Source organism: Podarcis muralis, chromosome 12, assembly GCF_964188315.1.
Source record: "Podarcis muralis chromosome 12, rPodMur119.hap1.1, whole genome shotgun sequence".
Taxonomy (NCBI): Eukaryota; Metazoa; Chordata; class Lepidosauria; order Squamata; family Lacertidae; genus Podarcis; species Podarcis muralis.
The window spans coordinates 44594798-44618087 of record NC_135666.1 but is presented as its reverse complement, the minus strand read 5'-3'; the positions used below and the strand labels follow the sequence as shown (position 1 = coordinate 44618087).

The following is a 23290-nucleotide window of genomic DNA, read 5'->3' as shown; positions in this document are numbered from 1 at the left end:
ACACACACACACACACACACACACTCTGCCTCTGCATGTATGCACTGTTTATGTATGTATGCACATGCACAAGGACACATGCACACACATCCTTATTCATGCTCTGCTGCCTAAGAGGATGAGAAAAATCCAGATGTTTTGCATACAGTGGTGCCTCGCAAGACGGAAAACCCGCTAGACGAACGGGTTTTCTGTTTCGGAGGCGCTTCGCAAGACGAATTTCCCTATGGGCTTGCTTCGCAAGACGAAAACGTCTTGCAAGTCTCGCCATTTTTTCCCTGCTTCCCCCCCCCCTTTTTCAAAGCCGCTAAGCCGTTAATAGCCTTTTAACAACTTAGCCGCTAAGCCTTTAATAGCCGCTAAGCCGCTAAATCGCTAATAGCGCTAAGCCGCTTAGCCGCTAATGGGCTTGATTCGCACGACGAAAAAACCACTAGACGAAGAGAATCGCGGAACGGATTCTTTTCGTCTTGCAAGGCACCACTGTATTTGTACGTTCACATGAGTAACACACACATTTTATTGATCACAGCGCTCCACACACCCCAATAGTATTTTTAAACAATTTTGAATAATGTGAGAAATATTATTGCGTGCAGAAACGGACTGCCTGCAGCCTCCCTCCCCGCTGTAGGGCGAACAGAATGGGAGGAGGCAAGCAGAATACTGTACGGAGGCTCTGCGGGAAAGGCGAAAAGTGCTAAAAGTAATTGGGGGAAAAGCTTCACCACTCTTCTCCCTCCAAAAAGCTCAACTCTGTGTCCCCCCCCCCCCCCGCTCAGCGATTGCCAGCGAGGGAACAGCTGATAGGCGGCCTGTTAGACACGCGGGGCTGTTAGCCTCTGGGCAATCCCCCCCCCCCATTCCAACAAGTCAGGGCAATTTCCCCCCATTTTCTTAATTTGGAGTCCTCAGAAATGGGCGGCGTATACATGGGGGCGTCCAATACACTGAAAAATACGGTATATTAAAAAGGATCAGCAAATACTTATAAGGCTGTCATCTTTCTCGCAGAGCTTTGCCTGCCATTTTGCAATTATAATTGTGACAGTCTTATGTGTAGTTTAATTCAGTGCATGATGCAATTGTCACTGTTTTCCCCCATTTTATCTTACTAATTTACAGCTAAAATGAATAACCAGCGGGAAGCACTGCAGAGAAAGAAGAACGCAATCTTAGTGGATGGCGTTATTTTAAACGGCCCAGTGGCAGATGCAAAAGCAGGAGAGAAATTCGTGGAAGAGGCCAGCAAGATCATAATGGAGGAAGTGATAAAGAAAGCTGCGGATGTAACAGAAAAGGTAGTGATCTCAAACATAATACTTTTCAGTACATAATTCACAATAAACTGTCACTTTCCTCATCCCTCACATGCCATTATCCTAAACGAGAAGCCAGTTTTCCTCCCTAGTACAGTCGTACCTTGGTTTTCGAGCAGCTTAGTTCTTGAACGTTTTGGCTCTCGAACGCCGCAAACCTGGAAGTGACTGTTCCTGTTTGCAAACTATTTTTGGAAGCTGAACGTCCAACGGGGCTTCCGATTGGCTGCAGGAGCTTCCAATTTGCTGCAGGAGTTTTGGCTCTCGAACACCACAAACCCGAAAATGACTGTTCCTCTTTGCAAACTATTTTTGGAAGCCGAACGTCCGACGGGGCTTCCGCGGCTTCCAATTGGCTGCAGGAGCTTCCTGCAGCCAATCAGAAGCCGCGCTTTGGTTTCCAAACATTTTGGAAGTCAAAAGGACTTCTGGAATGGATTCTGTTGGACTTCCAAGGTACAACTGTATGTGATTAAAAATTGGCACAGTTCTTCTTTAAAGACTTATTTTCAGTTATTTACATTTGTGTATTTAACTGAGGGTCGGTAGTGGGAGATAATATATGAATGCTGTGTCCTTAGCAAGTTTCTTTCCACTAACCCGATATTTTCCCCAAATTAGGTGTGTGAGTGGCACCCTCCTGAAAAGCTGAAAACGATGCTTGATTTGGAATTGAAAGACACCGGAGAGACCCATCAGAGACTCCTGCAGTTTTGCCAGGATATTATACGTTTCAGTGTCAAAACCAGTACGGATCCTATGTCTATTATCTACTGTTTTTATTCCATTAAATACTATGATGCTCTTTGAAATAGGTTTTCGGAACGTCAGGCTGTTCTTGCTTTTGCTGTCTGACAAACAAGGTGACAGTTTGACAGATTCTTCATTTTCTGCTATGTCAAGCCATAAGGCCCATAAGACCCATAAGGCCCATTTCGGATGTACGACACCAGCTTCATAAGCCATGGTTTATGAAGCTGTGATTGAGCATCAGGGCTGTGCACTTGTCCATCACTTCCTGATGCTCACCCCTGCGGCGTAATATTCTGGTTGGTTAACCAACATTAAACCAGAGTTTTCTGGTTTAAACAAAGCAACACCCTAATGCTGAAGTTGGTGTGTAAACGGAAAACAGGAAGAAGGGCATGACTCAAGTATTCGTTCTTGACTCCATAAACTGTGGTTTATGAAGCCAGGAACCTAAGTCTGTAAGAGTTTATTTTACTGTTGCTCTGGGGCAGTTCCTGAAAACTGACATCTGTGGGTGAGTTTTCTATGTCTTGCCTTAATGTGATGCTGCACTTACTGTATGAATTGGGAACATCATGAAATGAGTTTCCCTGCCAATATGCAATTGTGGCTGTTGTGAAGGGGGGGGGAAGTACATGATGGCCCTGGGTCACATTATATAATATCATATCACAGACTGAGGATATTTTTTTCCTCGAGATGTCAAGACTTATCGGTAAGGAATATATTGGACAACATTCCTGTAAAATGCAAATGCAAATCATGGTATAATTAAGTTTAAACCTAACTTTATGAAGAAATGAATATTTCACGGCTTCTTGTAAAGCTTTTATTATGTAGGTGTGTGGGAGGAAAATTAATGTGCAGACAGAGCCCACAGTAAATTTTAATCTATTGCTATTATTATTAATTTCATTTCTATATCGCTTTATATTTTTTAGGGGGGGGGATCTCAAGGTGGTTTACAACCTACATTAAAACATCAAATAAAACGATCCAGAATTAAACATTACTGAAGAATGCCAAATATAAAGTATACATTCAAAGCAACATAACTAAATGGAAACTAAAATATTATCTTAAAGATAATACATTACAAAGGAGGTCAACTACAGAATGCACGTATAGTGCAGCAAAGATAACAAAAAACAAGTTACCTTAAACATTTCAAAAGAATATTACATTACTAAAGGAATATAAAATGCACATTTAAAACAGCATAATTAAGCAAGAGAATCAAGTACTGATTGATTTTGTAGCTGGAGTCAATCCAGGCCCCGCCTTCCCAGGCCAGGTGGAAAAAGACCGGCAATTCAGGGAACAGGTCTTCTAGGACTTCCAGCCAGTTCTTTATTTCAGGGCGTACTTAAGGGTACGCAGAACCGGCGCCTCTTTTTGTAGATGTTAAAAAGTGTGGCACTTACTATAACAACTTCATGGTGAATACTAGCACCTATTTTTCTAGAAGAAGAAGAAGAAAAGCACTGGTTGTAGCTAATCAATACTTAGGAAAGCTTCAGAGGTAAAATTCCCAAGTGTGCATTAATGTTCTAACATCCCATATGATGGATCTAATTCTAACTCTTTTTATCACAGAATGCTAGATAGCTTTAATATGCTCTTTTTCATTATTGATGCTGTTTACCTATTGCTTATGCAGCTTGAACTATTCCCATGTAAGATAACAAACTCTGATAAGCTTTTAATTATTCGTCTTTTAACAGAGCCTCTTGTGTGTCTCTTAAAGGGGACAGCATAAGTTAAAAAGTATAGATAAAGGGGGGAAATACCTTTCTGAAACTTTTGGAGAATTCCTCCCCCCCCCCCCTAAATTATGAGCAGTGTAATAATATATTTATTTGCAAAAATATATATACTGCCTACATTATGAAAAAAATACGCTGGCTGTGAAGAGCATAAACATCAATGATAAAACTGCAACAACAACAGCAGCAACAACAACAACAATAACAATATAATATTAAAATTTATATCCCGCCCTTCCTCTCAAGTGATGAAACAATTAAAACATGTAAAAACAGTTCTAGTACAGTGGTACCTCGGGTTACATACGCTTCAGGTTACATACGCTTCAGGTTACAGACTCTGCTAACCCAGAAATATTGCTTCAGCTTAAGAACTTTGCTTCAGGATGAGAACAGAAATCGGGCTCCGGCGGCGCGGCAACAGCAGGAGGCCCCATTAGCTAAAGTGGTGCTTCAGGTTAAGAACAGTTTCAGGTTAAGTACGGACCTCCGGAACGAATTAAGTACGTAACCCGAGGTACCACTGTACAGATGCAGACTGGGGAAGACAACTCCTTCAAAGGTTTGTTAAAAGGGGAAGATCTTCACTAAGTCGCCATAATTTTCCATGCAGCTTTTTTAAACCCTATGTGCTCTATATATCCACTATTTCTATTGGGTAAACTTGTCCTCATTGTATATAGAAAGTGAGGGCAGATAATAGAAATTTCAAATGCTCATTTTTTCCCAGGACCCCTGCAATTAGGTGTGGAGATGTTTACCTTCTTAGTGACGAAACGGAGACAAAAAACACCCCCCCCCAAAAAAAAACTTTTAAAAAAAATAACCTATATTTTTGTCTTTATGCCACCCAGTTTCAATTAGGAGATCTCTCTATGTCTGTACAGTGGATGCTTGGGTTGCGAATGTGATCTATGCAGGATGCACGTTTGCAACCCACAGTGGCGCATCTGTGCAAGCGCGGTTTCGATTCAGTGCTTCTGCGCATGTGCAAAGAGCGATTTAGCACTTCTGCGCATGCACGGCTGCCGAAACCTGGAAGTAACCCATTCTGGTATTTCCTGGTTTCGGTGGTCCATAACCCAAAAAATGCAACCTGAAGCGTCTGTAACCCGAGGTATGACTAGTTAGAAGTAGAGTTGGGGTTATTCTTTCATTTGGAGAGGCGTTCCACCTCATCAAATAGATCAGGCCCAATTCTAAGGGGACACAGGTGTATCAATAAGCAGGTGTGCCTTGAAGAGGCCTGGCTCAAATTCAGCTTCGCAGTGGTCCTGTGCACTACTTTTGTCCCTCCCTGACAGTCCATCTCTCAGGCAAAGGAAAAGGCCTGGAGCAGCAGGAAAAGGATTAACGGGGAGCGCAGAGCTTCTATCTGTTCAGAAGAGGCTGCAAGTGATACACAGTGTATCTCTTCCTGCAGGTACTTGTGGGACTTTAAAATCCTCCCTTTTCAAGCAAGTGATACGAACATCCTCTGCCCTCTCTCTGATATTTATCAGGAAGGGCTGAGCATCATCTCTAGCTGAAACGGAGAGGAGGGATTGTGCATTGGTCTTCCTGCACCACTTACGCTAACCAGATTTATGTCTTTTTAATTTTCAGATCACCCAAGATTTTTTAATCAGTTGTATGCTGGTATTGATTATTACTCTTTAGCAGCGCGTTTCATTACTGAAGCATTAAACCCGAGTGTGTAAGTGCTTTTTATTTTTAATTGCTCTGTTGGGTCTGCCATGCTGTTTCAGTGTAAAAAAATCTTATTTCCTGCAGATTTCCATGTGCTTTAACGGCATTGATGATAGGGGTCTGGTTTTTCAGATGTCGGATGAGTTAAAGCTTATTTTGTCATATTGTAAGTTCAGTATAGACACTCAAGTAAAGATGTAGAGGAAACTCTTGGCTTAAGAATGTTAGAAGACCCATGTAAGATCAGACCAAACACTAGTCCAACACTCTGTTTGCATAGGATCCAACCTTACGCTCACAAGGAATATCAGTGTCTTTTTCATGTTCCCAAACAATTGGTATTATGCTGCCTCCGATGGCAGCCCTGTTTAGGGAAGTTTTTAATATTTAATGCTATATTGTTTTTAACCCTCTATACGAAGCCGCCCAGAGTGGCTGGGGAAACTCAGCCAGATGGGTGGGGTAAAAATAAATTATTATTACTACTACTACTACTACTACTATTATTACTACTATTATTATTAAGGCTATGGATGGGAAAGGGAAAGGACCCCTGGAAGATTAAGTCCAGCCAAATATGACTATGGGGTGTAGCACTCATCTCACTTTCTAACCAAGGGAGCCGGCGTTTGTCCACAGACAACTTTCTGGGTCATGTGGCCAGCATGACCAAACCGCTTCTGGTGCAGAACCAGAGCAGCGCACAGAAACGCCCTGTATACCTTCCTGCCAGAGCAGTACCTATTTATCTACTTGCACTTTGACGTGCTTTCGAACTGCTAGGTTGGCAGGAGCAGGGACCGAGCAATGGGAGCTCACCCCGTCGCAGGGATTCGAACTGCCGACCTTCTGATCGGCAAGCCCTAGGCTCTGTGGTTTAATCCACAGCACCACCCGCGTCCACTATAAAACCTCACGTGGGCTTGACTGCTGTTATTCCTGGTACCCTGGAATTCTGACTACACTCAAGGAAGGGATCCATCATTTAGCGCGTATTCTTCTTTGTTCAGCTATTCATGCTCTTTACCTCACTACCTTTTCATTCAATTTTCTTCAACACATTTTGTCAAAGCATTGTTCAGACAGTTGCCTTTTATGTCACGTTTATGTATATTCAGATATACCTATGAAGTGTCCCCAGTGTTTTTGTTAGTGGAAGAAGCAGTCCTAAAGAAAATGATTGAATTCATTGGGTGGGAAGAAGGTGACGGTATATTTAATCCAGGTAAGAAGGTATTCCCCCCCTTTTCTTCTTGCATGCAATTTAATTTAATTTAAAGTTATATTTTACTGCTTTTGCCAGTGCTGTGTATTGGAGTAACCACGAGTGGTTCTTAGGCAATGTCCATACAGGAGTTGCCTTGCTTTAGGCAAGTACATTCCCCTGTTTGGGCAACCTGGTTTTTACAGAGGGATAGAAGCAATTTATGTTACATAGTTCAATGGTGGTTCCTCCCACTGTGTGAACAGCAGCAAAATATGAGGCCAGATCCGTACCATTTCTGTGTACTCTGAGTTTCAAATGTGCTACCAATGTTCATATGATCCTCACTGCGAGAAGTGAGGTTACAGGGAACCAGGCAAGTGAGGTTACAGGGCCTTCTTGGTAGTGGCACCCACCCTGTGGAATGCACTCCCATCAGACGACAAGGAGATAAGCAACTATATAACCTTTAGAAGACATTTGAAAGCAGCCCTGTATAGGGAAGTTTTAGTATATACTGGAAGCTGCCCAGAGTGGTTGGGACAACCCAGTCAGATGGGTGGGGTACAAATAATAAATTATTATTATTATTATTATTATTATTATTATTATTATTATTATTATTATTCACCCATATCCTTCAAAGCATTTTTGACAAGGTTACCATTGGAACCTCAAGGTAACCAAAAGCCTAGATATATTTATTTTAATTTTAAAATGTTTTTAAACTTTTTTTTCACGCACTGTTAAAAGCTTTCATCTTTTAAATGTATTACTGTGCATATATTTTTAAAACTTCAGATTTTATTTACCTTACAAAAATTAGGTCAACTTAACACCTGATTTTATTGATAATTTAAATGCATATTTCATATGGTTTCATGTGAGCAGCTTAGAGGTTTTTTTAATCATATGTGGTATATAAATCCTGTTAAACATTCAGAAAGTTGTACCTTGATGTGCTAACTTTTGCTGGTAACCCTTCGCTGACATGGCAAATGTCCACACCTGAACATTGGGCACCTCCATGCTTATAAATTGGAAGTGCAAAGTGTTCATGAGTATGAGTGTTGCATGAATCTTTTCCTTTTCCTTTTTTAAAGGTGGCTCTGTTTCTAATATGTATGCGATGAACTTAGCAAGATACAGATACTGCCCTGACATAAAGGAAAGGGGCCTTTCAGGGATGCCTCGATTGGTGGTATTTACGTCAGAAGAGGTAACCAACCTTCCTCCTTTGTAATTATTCAAAAAGTACATTATGCTGGAGAGCAGATTCCGTGCCGGATTTACGTACAGTGGTAACTCTGGTTAAGTACTTAATTCGTTCCGGAGGTCTGTTCTTAACCTGAAACTGTTCTTAACCTGAAGCGCCACTTTAGCTAATGTGGCCTCCTGCTGCTGCCACACTGCCAGAGCACGATTTCGGTTCTCATCCTGAAGCAAAGTTCTTAACCTGAAGCACTATTTCTGGGTTAGCGGAGTGTGTAACCTGAAGCGTATGTAACCTGAAGCGTATGTAACTTGAGGTACCACTGTATAAGCTAAACAAGCTACAGCTTAGGGCCCCACTCTCTTGGGGGGCCCCAAAAAAATTAAAGGGAAAAAACTGAATGTACATTTCCAAAATATAACATAAAAAACAAATAAAATAAAACCTACATACAGCAACAGATTTTTGTGTTGTGTAGGCTCCTATGATGTAAGTCATGGGCCCCGCCTGCTAGCCTGCTCACTAAAATATCGCTGGTTTGCTCATTTCTATATATAGGGTGCCTACATTCTGCATGTGCAAATGGCTTTAGATACCTATTAGGCCCATAAATGACCATATAGCATATATTCAACACAAAAAACAGCGACAATTTGTTGTTGACAAAGGTCAGCTAGACATATAAAGGGCCCCATTACCTTCAGGAGCTTAGGGCCTCATCAAACCTAAATCCGGCCCTGTTCGAGAAAACGTATTTGTTATAGCAGGCTTAAAAGGCTTACCACTAGCATAGTGCTGGTCTAGGATCCAGGCTTGAACTGGTTCTGTCCGCTCCTGAATCTATGAGGCTGTGTTTACATTACCTGGTTAAAACACAGCTCGGTTCTTCTTTTTCTCAGTTCGGATCGAAAGTTAGTTGAGGGGGAAATGCCTGTAAACACAGCATTTCATAAGAAACGGCAGGAATGATATGGATTGTGTTGGTGGGATCAGGGCCAGATTTAGGTTTGATGAGGCCCTAAGCTACTGAAGGTAATGGGGCCCTTTATATAGCAGGCGGGGCCCATGACTTACATCATAGGAGCCTGTTGTTGTTGTTTAGTTGTTTAGTCGTGTCCGACTCTTTGTGACCCCATGGACCAGAGCATGCCAGGCACTCCTGCCTTCCACTGCCTCCCGCAGTTTGGTCAAACTCATGCTGGTAGCTTCAATAACACTGTCCAACCACCTCGTCCTTTGTCGTCCCCTTCTCCTTGTGCCCTCCATCTTGCCCAACATCAGGGTCTTTTCCAGGGAGTCTTCTCTTCTCATGAGGTGGCCAAAGTATTGGAGCCTCAGCTTCAGGATCTGTCCTTCCAGTGAGCACTCAGGGCTGATTTCCTTAAGAATGGATCGGTTGGATTTTTGCAGTCCATGGGACTCTCAAGAGTCTCCTCCAGCACCATAATTCAAAAGCATCAATTCTTCGGCAATCAGCCTTCTTTATGGTCCAGCTCTCACTTCCATAAATCACTACTGGGAAAACCATAGCTTTAACTATACAGTGGTACCTCAGGTTAAGTACTTAATTCGTTCCGGGGGTCTGTACTTAACCTGAAACTGTTCTTAACCTGAAGCACCACTTTAGCTAATGGGGCCTCCTGCTGCTGCCGCCGTGCCACCGGAGCACATTTTCTGTTCTCATCCTGAAGCAAAGTTCTTAACCTGAAGCACTATTTCTGGGTTAGCGGAGTCTGTAACCTGAAGCAAATGTAACCTGAAGCGTATGTAACGCGAGGTACCATTGTAGGAGCCTACACAACACCAAACACTGTTGCTGTATGTAGGTTTTATTTCATTTGTGTTTTTATTTTTTGTTTTGGAAATGTACACCCAGGTGTTTTTTCCCTTTAATTTTTGTGGGGTGCCCCAAGAGAGTGGGCCCCTAAGCTATAGCTTGTTTAGCTTATACGTAAATCTGGCACTTGGTGGGATCACACTGGATGCAGAGTAAATGGAAGTGTGTGCATAGCCCAGTTAGCAATATATATATATATAATTGTAAGAAGTCTCATTGGAAATCCTTCCAGAACTGTATCTCTTCTGCTCTTTTCTAAGCTCATGTAGTAGACAAAATGCTGTTTCAGCACCACTTCACTTGCTCTGCACTCTTGCTCCCTACAAGTTTTGCCCACAGTGAGAAGCCTGTTGATAGACTTTATTTACATTGTGGGTGGGGGACACGCACCTGTCTGCTTACCTGCAGTCTTTCTGTTCCTTGCTGTATTCCTCTCCCTGGGAGATAGCTTTCCTACAGTGAGTTAAGTGACGAAACATTCATTTATTTCCACCCACCGCTCCAGTGTTGAGAGCAGAGAGATACTGTTTTAAATTAAAGCAGAATGGTTCCACGCTCATTTCTCAGTTAAAATAAAAAATAACAACGGCACAACAAAAACATCAGTTTTATACTTCAAGGGGCTTTCTTTACTTGATTATTACATGCTACTCAACTGATAATGACAAATCACGTCTCCCTAAAAGTGACAAAAAAAACCCCCTGTTCTTAATGGTTTGTCAAGAGGGAACAATCTAGTCCAGGAACAAATTGAAATGCATTGTTCGGAATTTATTATTTCAAGCTGATGTAAATGGAGTGTTGTGTTCTTCAGTGATTGTATTTTAACAGCAATTTGCAGTAATCTGCATTTTTCCCCCCATGGCAAAACAATTTAAAAACTGGACGAAATGTTTTCCCCACTTTTGTGGGACCATTTATCCTCTGTAGAAGCGTGTCTGGGATATTCAATGCCTTCTTGCAGGGAAGGTGCTTTCTAAGAATTTGTGGGTGGGAAGGAGGTACCTGTCAAGTAAGAGGTGGCCCAGGGTTTGTTTTGTTACTGGGACAAACAATGCTATATTATGGGGGCAGCCACCTTTTGCCATCAAGGATGCCCTTGGCAACAACAAAACACTATGGCATTGCCTCATTCTCAGGGACATTTTGTCCCGGGAACAGATATGGGCTGCTGTCAGCTACCCAGCTTATTTCCATTCAATGAGAGAACAACCTTTTCCCACCTCATATGTACAGGTAGTTTCATCAGATCAAAACGTAAGAAAAATGCCGGACTGAATACTTCATTGAAACACTTCTATTAACTGCCTACTTTGGTCCGCTTAGTAAATTATGGGAGTAAATTTGGGGGGACTTTGACCAGATATGGACGTAATGACAAGCCATGTTGGTTGTTGCGTGTCGAGGTCCCCAAGCCACCCCCCAATAATTCACACATCACACATCAATTTTGGTTTGGGTTTTTGGCACGATTTTGGCCACAACTTTATTTAAATATACACAAGTGAGTGGTTGCTTAGGCATTGGTTCCGACTATCTGTCCTTGCCCAGGGGCAGAACTGACTTCTGGATTCCAGTGGAAGCCAGTGAGGGAAACAATTTTGGGGAGAAAATGAAGCTGGGCCTCAGTCCCTCACTTCTCACCCTCATGCTCCTGGTGGCTTGCACGGCCCCAGTCCGATGCCAGGGACAAGGACGAAAAGAATGGCAAGCCCCTGGATTCCTTTAACGGAATTCCCTTTCCGCACCACCATTGGAGGGGTAGGCACTTGCCCCTCCACCAACCAATTTGAACCAATGCCTAACCGCCAACCTTACAAGTTGTGACGATTTGCTACGCAGTAGGCAAAAACCAAATGGCACCAGCCAATCAGCCAAATGGACAAAATTCCTACCAGGCCCCTGCCTCAAAGCAGACGACCCCATGACAGGCATACCAAGGTCAAGCGAACAACCCCCCCCCCCAATACAGGGAGGGTGGGTGGGTGATCCGGTGCAAGCAGCCAAGATTATTTAAAACCTCTGACCCCTCCTTCAAAATTGGCAACAAGCAATTCTCCCCAGCGGCCCAATTAACCAATTCACTGCCTGGGTCACTCCGCAAATCCGCCCAGCAACAATGGGGTGGCTTGTATCCCCCACCACAACACGTGCTCTCTGCTAGGGAGAACACGTTTTGTGGCTACACAAGCCAAAGGTTGCATGCCCTCCCTCTCTTGAAAGCTTCCACTTTTGGACCAACCACAGTTCTCCATTATTTCTGTACTCTTGAGAACTCCATTGTTTGTTTTAGCTAACTGAAATTAGAACAAAGTCGGGACCAAATTATCGTGGGCCCTTAATTGTGATCTTCTCATACTTCTATACTGTTCATAACAAGAGCTGTGATTCATTGTGCTGCCTTTGTCCCCCCATCCTCCTGCCCACTTTGGAGATTTTGCTGATCTATTATTTTCTGAGCCCGGAGAGGTTTGACATTTTCTAGTAATTCAATGTCACACTCCTTTTGATTGAGCTTAATAGGTGACTCATAGCTTACTAATAAGGAGCTGTTTTGTGAGAATCACTCGCAATTCGAATGAAACCTTGCTGCTTAAGAGTCCACATCTCTAGTGAGTGCCACATTGTAGCTTTGCACACGTATTTCATTATTGATGTAATTCAATGTAACAGAAGATTAATTATCTACCTATGTATGTTATTATTCATACAACACTCTCAGTGAATGGATTCTAAAGCCTTTGTGAATCTGCCATGTTAGAAAAGATTGGCTGGTGGTAGCTGATGATATCTTCTGTGCATTTAGTTAAAAATTGGGGGGTGGGGTGGGAAGAGGGGGAATAAGCCCTGTCAAAAAAGTGGGGCGATCCATCTCATCAGAAAAAGTGTGACAGGACTGAATACCTTTAATATATTCATACCCACACATTAAAGTGCAGTATTTTTCATAATTATGTTCCTCCTTTACTGCATTTGTGTGAACTCTCTTGAAGAAAGCTGAATTAATTAACCACCTGGTTTCACCTGCTGTATGCGAAGGAACAATTTAAGGCGTTTTCAGGGTGGTTGGCAAATATATTAATTTAACCCTTAAATAACATAACAATTTGCTCCAGTTTCTTATTCCTCCCTATTTTATTATTATTATTCTACTAAAACAAATAAGCCGCCCTGAATTTTTCTAGATAGCTCAGTCAGTAGAGCAATTACTTTGAGCCATGAAACCAGGGGTTTACGTCCAGTGCTTAACTAAATTTAAGGTTCAAAAAGCTCAGAATTCCCCCCTCCCCTGCTTTGAGAGGGGAGGCTAATGCTCTCCTATTTTGCAATTCTGTGGCTGTCATTGGTTTTGTGAAGCCTTGATTTTTGCCCAAAACCGGCAACGAGTGTGCCTCAGGAAACCTATTTGTCGATATGCCTGCTGTTACCTGTTTGATTTTTACCCTTTACTCAGTGTCATTATTCCGTGAAGAAGGCAGCGTCGTTCTTGGGGATCGGCACACAAAATGTTTACTTCGTCAAAAGTGACGAAAGGTAAGGCGACCGAAGCCGTCGAAGCCGTCTGATGATCCTTTTAAAATACTGAAGTAGTGCTGAAAGCGAGTAACCTATTACATAACTGAAAAGTTTTAAATCTGTGTCCCATAGAGGTAAGATGATACCTGAGGAACTGGAGAAACAAGTCCAGCGGGCAAGGAAAGAGGTGAGAGGGGGAGAGAGAGTGAGAGAGCAAGAGAGAGTCTGTGTGCCCTGTGAAAGGCATACCTTATGTGCATTTGTGTATGGCAGTCTGCTCCAATGGGGGGCAGTGTTGCGCCCGGACCACGGGAGTGATCTGGCGAATGGCTGGGCTGGATGGCTGCCACCTGGTGATTGACCAATGCTGGCTGGTTTGGGGCAGGTGCTTCCTGGGGGTGGGGTGGGCCCAGCCGGCCAATGAATGCCGCCCTGGCCCGCTCCCAGGGGGATAAATCGTGGCCTGTCCTGGCTCTCCTCCTCAGCCTCTTTTGTCGGATCATGCATGTGAATCTTGCAACACAACGTTGCAAGGTTTGCAGCTGCAGCTGCTGCTCAAAAATTGAGAAGAAGGTGCATTAAGGATAATATGATGGACTGTAAAGATCTGATCGGAAATGAATTTTGGAAGCTTATTTGTCTCAGCTTTTATTTTTATATCACTGTATATACAATTATATATACAACACATATATATTTGCTTTCGTACACATTATATATACAACACATATATTATATATACAACACAATTATATATACAACACATATATATATGTACAAATAGGGCGATACTACATTGTAATGGTGTATATTTTGTATAGTATGCATATATTTCTTTTTTAGCGGTGGTTGAAAGGCTGTGATGGTCACAACAACAACAAAAATCATAAATTCAATTTTTGGTGGCGTTGTTAGAATGGAAAAAGGGTGAATGAACGTGAATGAAAGTTAAAACAGGGTAGCTTCTTGTGTTGCAAATGTTTCAGGTCCAGTCTGCTTTGCCACAGATTGCACGGTAAGTCGTGAACCAGCAGTGTGATCCCCAGGTATTTTAGTTCATCGCTTAAAAAATAATAGCGCTAGAACTCACAAAATGGCATCAAAGAATAACTCTTGCACTGCAAACCTGGGCCATTCTCATTATGCTTCTCACTGAGATTATATCTATAATTGTGCTCAAAATTAAGGAACATCCCAGCTTTAGTAGGCCAGTAGTATCTTCAGGATACAGTATATGCTTAATGACTATGGCATTTTATCAGACATTTCATTCAGTTTGGGCAGATAGGAGAAATGTGGAATAGAATTAAAATAAATCTGTTCATGAATAAAAGATCAGCTGCTATTTTCTGGGCAAAACAACTATTGACAAGCAAACAGCATTCCCTTCATTGTTTAAATGGATTATTGATGATAAAATCTCCTTTGATTTTAAAGTGTTTTACAGTGAAAACAGTACTTGGCTATAGCTTCTTGTCCTGCACACTTCTTTAAAAAACTATCCTTGCGGATGCGTCTATCTGTGCTTAATATGGTTTCATTTCCTTGAAGTGAAGACTATAAGCATTTGAAATGTTCTCTTATCTCATTTCATGTTTGCAAGTGTCTCTGCTGAGTTCCATTCGATAACAGTGTTTGGTGTGGGAGGCGTCCTATCTTCTCTGCTTTGCTGTGCAGTGCTTCACAGATTGCAGAAAAAGATTGGTGCCTGTGTTTTCACAGGGTATTCACAGAACAGATTCATAATGTTTGGAAGGAGATCCATAGATGCAAAGACATGGGGAACATATTTTCGGTTCCTCAGCTCGTGATAGTCTCAAGGGCAGGTTCCCGAATGTAACTTCCTCTTCATACATTAGAGAAAATGCAAGATGGACACACGGTCCAGTTATGGAGACCTTGCCCCATGAAAACAAAATTTGTTATGGTGTATAATTTGTTCAACAGGTTTTCCTATAAATGCAAATTTTGTGAGGGTTCCCCCCCCCCTCAGGTACTTTTATGTGCCAAATAATATTTTTTAAAGTTGCAAAACGGTAGAAACAGAATTAGTATGATACACACAATCTTGGTCTGGCAGAAATAGAGGCTTTAAAATAGTAAAAGAAGCAAACTGCAGCTTGAAATAACGTATTTTTTGCTCTATAAGACTCACTTTTTCCCTCCTGAAAAGTAAGGGGAAATGTGTCTGCGTCTTATGGAGTGAATGCAGGCTGCGCAGCTATCCCAGAAGCCAGAACAGCAAGAGGGATTGCTGCTTTCGCTGCGCAGCGATCCCTCTTGCTGTTCTGGCTTCTGAGATTCAGAATAATTTTTTTCTTGTTTTCCTCCTCCAAAAACTAGGTGTGTCTTGTGGTCTGGTGCATCCTATAGGGCGAAAAATATGGTAGTTTTTATTTTGATCCTATCGTTTTCATATTGATTGGCCTTGATGGTTGTAATATCTATCTAACCCTCCCCCATCCTCACCCCACAAAGGCTGTAGTGTCATTACCATTTTTTGTTGTGGGATTGGGTAGAAAAGAACTATGTTGTGTGTATCTTCATGATGGGGTATTCTGTCCGTGTTGTGATGGGTTAGGATGGCTCCCTAACACGGTTCCAGAGTTCTTCATTTGTTGCAATGCGCACACAGAGCTCCCTGCTTTCTCGTTCACTTCAATGGAGCAACAGCATTTTCTTTTCTTTTCTTTAAGGTATGTTTACCCCCTCCTTTCCCAAAAGAGCTTCAAGGCAGCTTGCATTAAAAAAACAAATTATAATAAGCCACAATAAATAGAACAGGTAAGAAGCAATTTGCAGGAGCCAGTGAAGCGAGCAGAGAAAATAGAAATAGCTGAGACTCCAGCACCATTAAAAGCATCTGAGAATAGCATAGACTTTGACAGGCACCTAAAGGACAACAGTGGTGGTGCCAAGTGAATTTGGGCACCACCACTGAAAAGGCCTTCTTGAGTCACCTCTGAACTTTCGAAGACAGGGACATCCAGAGTAGGATTTCTGAAGAGGATCTGAATTGTAGAAAGATCCCTCTGGAAGAAGTTGGGTTTTTTTATATCCAGATCCTGGTCAGCCACTTAGCTTTAGTGGTGAACATGACAGACCCTCCAAGTGTCCCTATTTTCCAGGGACGTCCCTGATTTGGAGAATGTCCTGCTTTTCTTTAGGATGTCCCTATTTTCACTGGAGAAATGTTGGAGGGTATGGAGTTATCCAACTTCCGAGCTGTCTGAAGGCAACCCTGTACAGTGGTACCTTGGTTTGCGAACTTAATCTGTTACGGAAGTCCGTTCTTAAACTAAAGCGTTCTTAAACCAAGACGTGCTTTCCCATAGCAGCAGGGGACTCAATTGACAAATGGAACACACTCAACAGGAAGCGAAGCATGTTCTTATTCCAAGGCAAAGTTCACAAACCAAAACACCTACTTCCGGGTTTCAGCGTTCTTAATCCAAGTTGTTCGTGAACTAAGCTGTTCTTAAACCAAGGTACCACTGTATAGGGAAGGGTTTTTTTTTTTAATGTTTAAAGTTTTATAATGTTTTTATATATGTTGGAAGCTGCCCATAGTGGCTGGGGCAACCCAGGAAGACGTGGTGTGTGTGTGTTTATAAATAGTAAAATTATCATTATGGAACGGAACGGCCCTATTTTCCTCAGAGAAATGTTGTAGGGTATGGCATGAGCACTTTGGTTTGGGTCCGGAAGCAAACTGTCCAATGTGTGAAAACATTCACTAGATGCTGGCTGTGGTGATCAGCCCCTGTTAATAACTGGGCGATTACACTCTGCACCAGTTGAAATCTCTAGGTGCTTTTCAAAGGCAATGTGTCATTCTCTCTACGAATCCTTCTGTCTGTTTGAATAAAGCTGCCGGTGAAGCTACCTTTCCCCAGAAGAAATCACTGGACTGCAGCAAGTATGATTTTATTTTAGCCTGACATTCATGGAAGATTATGGTTTTAAATTCACATTTAAATTATCCAGAATGAAGTGTGGAGAGAAGGAAGGAAGAGGGGTGGGGAAGCCCGATTAATGCACAGGATGTGTCCCCTTCCGTTCCTTCTGCCCAAATGCATGTCAATATCATCGAAGCATTAAAAAAATAAAATTTCCCACTGAAAATGCGTTTGGCAATCATTCCAGCTAGCTCCAGAGTCTCATGGCAAAGTGAAAAGACAATTTCTGAGAAGTACTCCTCCTTTCCCCCCAATGTTAAGCTAAAAACCTATTTAAAGTCTCATCAAAGCCAAAAGAATCCAGTTTAGTGGGATTTATGAGGCTGTTCCATTGGCTGCAGGAGATATTATTTTGGGGGTTTTTTTGTTCAGCGTTTTAAGTTCGTAACCTGAAAGTCACTTTAATCAATAGTTCAGTGTAATGAAAACTTACAGCTGTTGCTTTGGGAGGAAAATGTTACTTAGCGGGGTTTTTTGTGTTTGGCTTTTCAGGAGATAGTGTTTCTTAAGATATTATTGCAGTGAGAAGAATTTAAAAGAAAGGTCCTAAGTACTGCAGATGATTAGGTTGTTAGCTCCATAGCTTCAGCATATGTATAAACGCAATATAAGGCTCCACTCACTCCTGTTCACAAACAACTGCATATAATGACCTAGCTTGCACAGTACAGTAAATGAAACTCTGACTTTCTGGGACCTCAGAAAGATGCAGGCTCCGAGATAAGAGTTTGCAGCTTCTTTGTTTCTCCCCATTTCCTTTTGCTCCTGCACAACACGGAGGTAAGCCAAAAATGTGGCTTACTGCAAGTGTGGGGAATCTTTGACTTTCCAGATGTTGTTGAACTATATCTTTAGCAAGCATGGCCAGTATCCAGGGAAGATGAGATTTGGACTTCAGCAACATCTGGGCAGCCAAAGGTTCCCCATGCCTGGCTTAGTATTGTCACCTGAAGAAACCTTGCTACAGCTCATGATTAGTGAGGAGAGAGCTTAAATACGAGACTCGGTTCAGGTGGCACACTAAACTGTGGTTTGCATGATCCCTGTAAACCATAGTTTGTCTTACTGTGTTGTGCAAACCAGGCCATAGTGTGTACCGTACTTTGAAATTTTAGTTTTAGTGCTATACGGCAATTGAGACTCAAGCCTTTGGAAATAAATAACAGAAACCCTGCTTCCTGTTGCAAGCTTAATACTTTGGGTGGGAAGTCTTTTCCAGCAGATTGATGAAAACTTGCGTGATAACGATGCCAATGTTGAGACGGAGACCCAACGAGTTTATGCACATCAGTATTATCTGATTTTTGCTTTTCAACTGCAGCCCCTAACGTTTTGTCTGCTGCTACTCCTGAAGTTTGGAGAGAGTTGGGTTATGGCACACAATGGTCAAAAGGGGCTACTTCATAGCCCTGCTACGTATTCCTTGTGTGGCCATTTGGACCATAGGATGCAGCTACCTGTCTACAAATCCTACCTAGTAGCAGGGCTTTCCCTCCCTCAAGATCCCAGCCATTGTGATTAATATGTCATTGGATCAGGGCTCATTCATAACTGTAGTTCTGAAGGGGTTTGCATGTGAAGTTGCCACACATCCAATCCCTGCAGTCTACTCATCCCAGTAGCTTCAGTCTATGGTGGTTCCACACCTTGTACCTGGTGGGATATGTGCTTTTGGTGTGTCCTGCCCCTCTGGGCCTGTCTTGTCCACTTCTCATGCACATGGTCTCCTGCTACTGCGTGGGAAATTGCCGCACATACATCCTGTCCTTTTGTAGACCTTCTATCCACATTTGGCAGCAGATTCAGATTGTTGATGGCAGGAAAAATAAGCACTAATTATGTAATGCAGGTAAGATCCCCTGAGAGGTGAAGAATCTCTTCCTTGCATGAGTAGCCTCCTAGCTGAGCTAATTAGTACTATCATCAACTGAATGTTGTTATTAGCATTTAATACCAGGGACTCTTCTTACTCTTAGTTCAGAAGAAAATAACAGGGAAGGGAGAAAGATAAGTATGCTATAGAAAGGCGTGGCTATGGCGAGGTGGTAGTAGCAGCACCCTACCTAGTTACGCTGTCATCTGCTCACGTTATGGTCTCTGACAACGGTGAAATTCGAGGCTACACTGTGCATTTCTTTAAATGTGTTAATAGTCAAAATGCACTTAAAACAGTAAGTGCCTCTGGTTCATTATTTGAGAAAAGGTCTCTATACATCTTGAACCTATACCACTCCTTCCTTTGCTGCTCCCATCGAGCTTCTAAATTTATGTGGAGAAAGAGGAGGAAGGGGAGAGCAGCAGCAGCAGGGGCAATGGAGCTTTGTTGTTGTTTAGTCGTGTCCGACTCTTCGTGACCCCATGGACCAAAGCACGCCAGGCACTCCTGTCTTCCACTGCCTCCCGCAGTTTGGTCAAACTCATGTTAGTAGCTTTGAGAACACTGTCCAACCATCTCGTCCTCTGCCGTCCCCTTCTCCTTGTACCCTCCATCTTTCCCAACATCCGGGTCTTTTCCAGGGAGTCTTCTCTTCTCATGAGGTGGCCAAAATATTGGAGTCTCAGCTTCAGGATCTGTCCTTCCAGTGAGCACTCAGGGCTGATTTCCTTCAGAATGGATAGGTTTGATCTTCTTGCAGTCCACGGGACTCTCAAGAGTCTCCTCCAGCACCAGAATTCAAAAGCATCAATTCTTTGGCGATCAGCCTTCTTTATGGTCCAGCTCTCACTTCCATACATCACTACTATGAAAACCATATGTTACTGCAAAATAGGGCCCAAATACTACATTCCCCAGTGCACCATTTGTGCACCAGGTCCATTTGTGCTCAGGAGTTATCCTTCATACAATCATAGTTGGAAGGGTCACCTAAGTGCCAACACCCAGCAATGCAGGAATCTCAACTAAAGCATATGTAACAGATGGCCACACAATCTTTTCTTCAAAATTTCCAAGGAAGGCGAGTCCGCCACCACCCGAGGAAAACCGTTCCACCCTCAAATGGCTCTTACTGTCAGAAGGTTCTTCTTGAAGTTGAGTCGGAATCTCCTTTCTTCTAACTTGAATCCATTGGTTCAGGTCCTAGCCTCCAGAGCAGGAGGAAATAAACTTGTTCATCTTCCGTGTGACAGCCCTTTAGATATTTGAATCTTGCTATCATATCTCTCCCCTCCACCAGTCTCCTCTTTTCCAGGTTCAACATACCCAACACCCTCAACTGTTCCTCATAAGGCTTGGTTTCCAGACGCTTGATCATCTTGGTTGCCCTCCTCTGCACATGTTCAGCTTGTCAATATTCTTCTCAAATTGTAGTACCCCAAGCTGACACAGCACTCCAGGCGTAGTCTGACCAAGGCAGACTGGAGCTTTACTGTGACTTCCCTTGATCAGGACACTACACTTCTGTCCCCACAGCTTAGAATATCATTGGCTTTTTTTTGCTGCTGCATCAGAGTGTTGACTCATGTTAAGCTTGTGGTTTACTAAGACCCCTAGATCCTTTTCACATGTACTACTGGCAAGCCTTATATTTGTGCAGCTGGTTCTTCCTGTCTCAGTGTAGAACCTGACATTTCTCTCTGTTGAAATTCATTTTGTTAGTTTGGGCCCAGTTCTGCAATCTGTTAAGGTCCTCTTCAATCCCAATTCTGTTATCTGTGGCATTAGCTGCCCCTCCCAGTTTGATATCACCTGCAAATTTTATTAGCATCCCCCCAATACCTTTATTCAAGTGCTTGATCAGGCATAGGCAAACTCGGCCCTCCAGATGTTTGGGGACTACAACTCCCATCATCCCTAGCTAACAGGACCAGTGGTCAGGGATGATGTTGTAGTCCCAAAACATCTGGAGGGCCGAGTTTGCTTATGCCTGACTATATAAAGACGTCGAACAACAACGGGTCCAGGACAGAACCCTGCGGAACCCTTCCCCCAGGATGACGAGGAACCATTAGTGAGCACTCTTGGGGTTTGGTCTATCAACCAGCACTGGGACCCATACTGAACCTGCCCTCCTTGGTGGGAATGTGATATTCCCTTGAGGAGCTGGAGGGCACTCTCCCCTTATAGTGGATAAATCCATTTTGTGCTCACTTGCTTAGAATGGCTAGTGCATTTGTGTTTGGAGTGCTCACAAAGAATCAAGGCTCTTTCGGGACTTGCAATGTGATTCTCATGCACCCCCTAGTTACTGCATGCAATGTGACCTTTAGGGGGGAAAATCTGAAATAGCCCCTCGGATTTCTGATCCAGATCAGGATCATTGGCACACAGGAAGGGGATGGTTTATTATTTTTACATTTACAGTGGTACCTCGGGTTAAGTATTTAATTCGTTCCGGAGCTCCGTACTTAACCTGAAACTGTTCTTAACCTGAAGCACCACTTTAGCTAATGGGGCCTCCTGCTGCCGCCGTGCCGCCAGAGCACGATTTCTGTTCTTATCCTGAAGCAAAGTTCTTAACCTGAAGCACTATTTCTAGGTTAGCGGAGTGTGTAACCTGAAGCGTATGTAACCCGAGGTACCACTGTAAAAGCAATTGACCCTTGCCTCCCATGCTGTGAGCTTGCTGAAAATCACTCTTCCCCCCTGAAGCAAATTGCAATCTGGGGTGGGGGGCAGGTTTATTAGGACCATAGCAATGGAGGAAAGGTTTGGGTACTCACCCCCACATGCCTCAGTTGATGGTTTTGATTCACATTAAATTCAGAAAGGCATAAATGCCAGGCACAACTTGTCCCTTACAGAAGAACCCACTTCTCCTTTAAAGTTGACCCAACCAATCGGTTGGAATATCTCAAATATCGCAGTAGTCTTGTGCCAGGCTGGCCTTGCCTTGCCACGAAGCAGAACCTGTTCTTTGGTACCATCTGAAAGGCAGGAAATTGTCAGTTGTTTATTTGGTTATATTTTCCACTGCCTGGGAGGGTGAACCATTGCTTATGCTGCAGTTTGGATTTTCCACTTCAGGTACCGCAAATGTCTTAAGCTAGCCCTGCCATAACGGAAATCTTTCCAACCTGAATTTAGAGAAAGAGAGGTAATCAGTTTGCTTCCAGTGACATATGTGTTAAGCTTTTGGGACCAGGCCGCGAGAGAGCATTGATCATTGACAGTCGATGTTTGACACTCTGGCTCTTAAGTAACCCAGGTTTTTCCAACGTTTTGGATAGAATACTTTTAAAAGACCAGTTTGCTGCTGAGAATGTAAAATGTAGACATTGTTAGTCTTGTCCTAGATTCCCAGACCTTATTGTATTTAGCGTGTCGCCCTCACTGGAGAATTTGAACAGTGCAAACAATCTTTTGTTTTGGATCATTCTACAGGGTTCAGCACCATTTTTTGTCAGCGCTACAGCTGGCACCACAGTTCTGGGAGCGTTTGATCCTCTGGATGAAATTGCCGACATCTGCGAGAAACATGACCTTTGGCTGCATGTTGATGTAAGTTAGTTTTATTAACATTTGTTCTTTGTTTCACTTTATTAATCCTTCCTTTTAACCGCGGAGCCGTTCTCACACATGCTGGGGGGGAAAGTGCAGCTGATTTTGCAAACCCAACTAATGGTGTTCTAAAAACCGAACTACGTTTTGTTTAATGCATAAATCTGTGGACTGTCTCTCTCTGAAGAGTTCAGAGTTTCTTTATTTTGATGTAGCTTAGCTTGAGAGGTTGTTTTGCCCAGACATATTTGGTAACTTTCACCGTCTAAGCCCTGTACAACATTACATTAGTTTTTCATTGTGTAATATTAAGAGCTTGCCTGAAGAATAATAATAATAATAATAATAATAATAATAATAATAATAATAATAATATTTGTACCCCGGCCGGAGCCAGGCTCAGAGCAGCTAACATCAGATAAATAACACAATAAAAACAAGCAATCAATCGACTGGACAAATGACAATCCGCAGGTTAAAATTGAAAGTGGTTAATACTCGATATTATAAGGACCTGTGAGCGGGCTGGGAACCCTCCTTTGTGCTTGTTCTTATACAAAGAGAAATGTCTCAGACTGAACCCTGACCAAAGGCCTG

The 23290-nt window shown here is 42.7% G+C and overlaps 1 protein-coding gene across 3 annotated transcripts in view; it reads left to right on the top strand.

Moving 5' to 3' along the window:
• GADL1 (glutamate decarboxylase like 1) overlaps positions 1-23290 on the top strand; it is a 96656-nt gene that overhangs the window by 17948 nt on the left and 55418 nt on the right. For all 3 annotated transcript variants that reach the window (XM_077916340.1, XM_077916339.1, XM_077916341.1), the window contains exons 2-9: positions 1126-1301; positions 1941-2067; positions 5441-5531; positions 6643-6749; positions 7832-7947; positions 13233-13312; positions 13427-13481; positions 22577-22693. In XM_077916340.1, coding sequence (XP_077772466.1) covers positions 1126-1301; positions 1941-2067; positions 5441-5531; positions 6643-6749; positions 7832-7947; positions 13233-13312; positions 13427-13481; positions 22577-22693 — 869 coding nt within the window. The remainder of the gene's footprint in view (positions 1-1125; positions 1302-1940; positions 2068-5440; positions 5532-6642; positions 6750-7831; positions 7948-13232; positions 13313-13426; positions 13482-22576; positions 22694-23290) is intronic.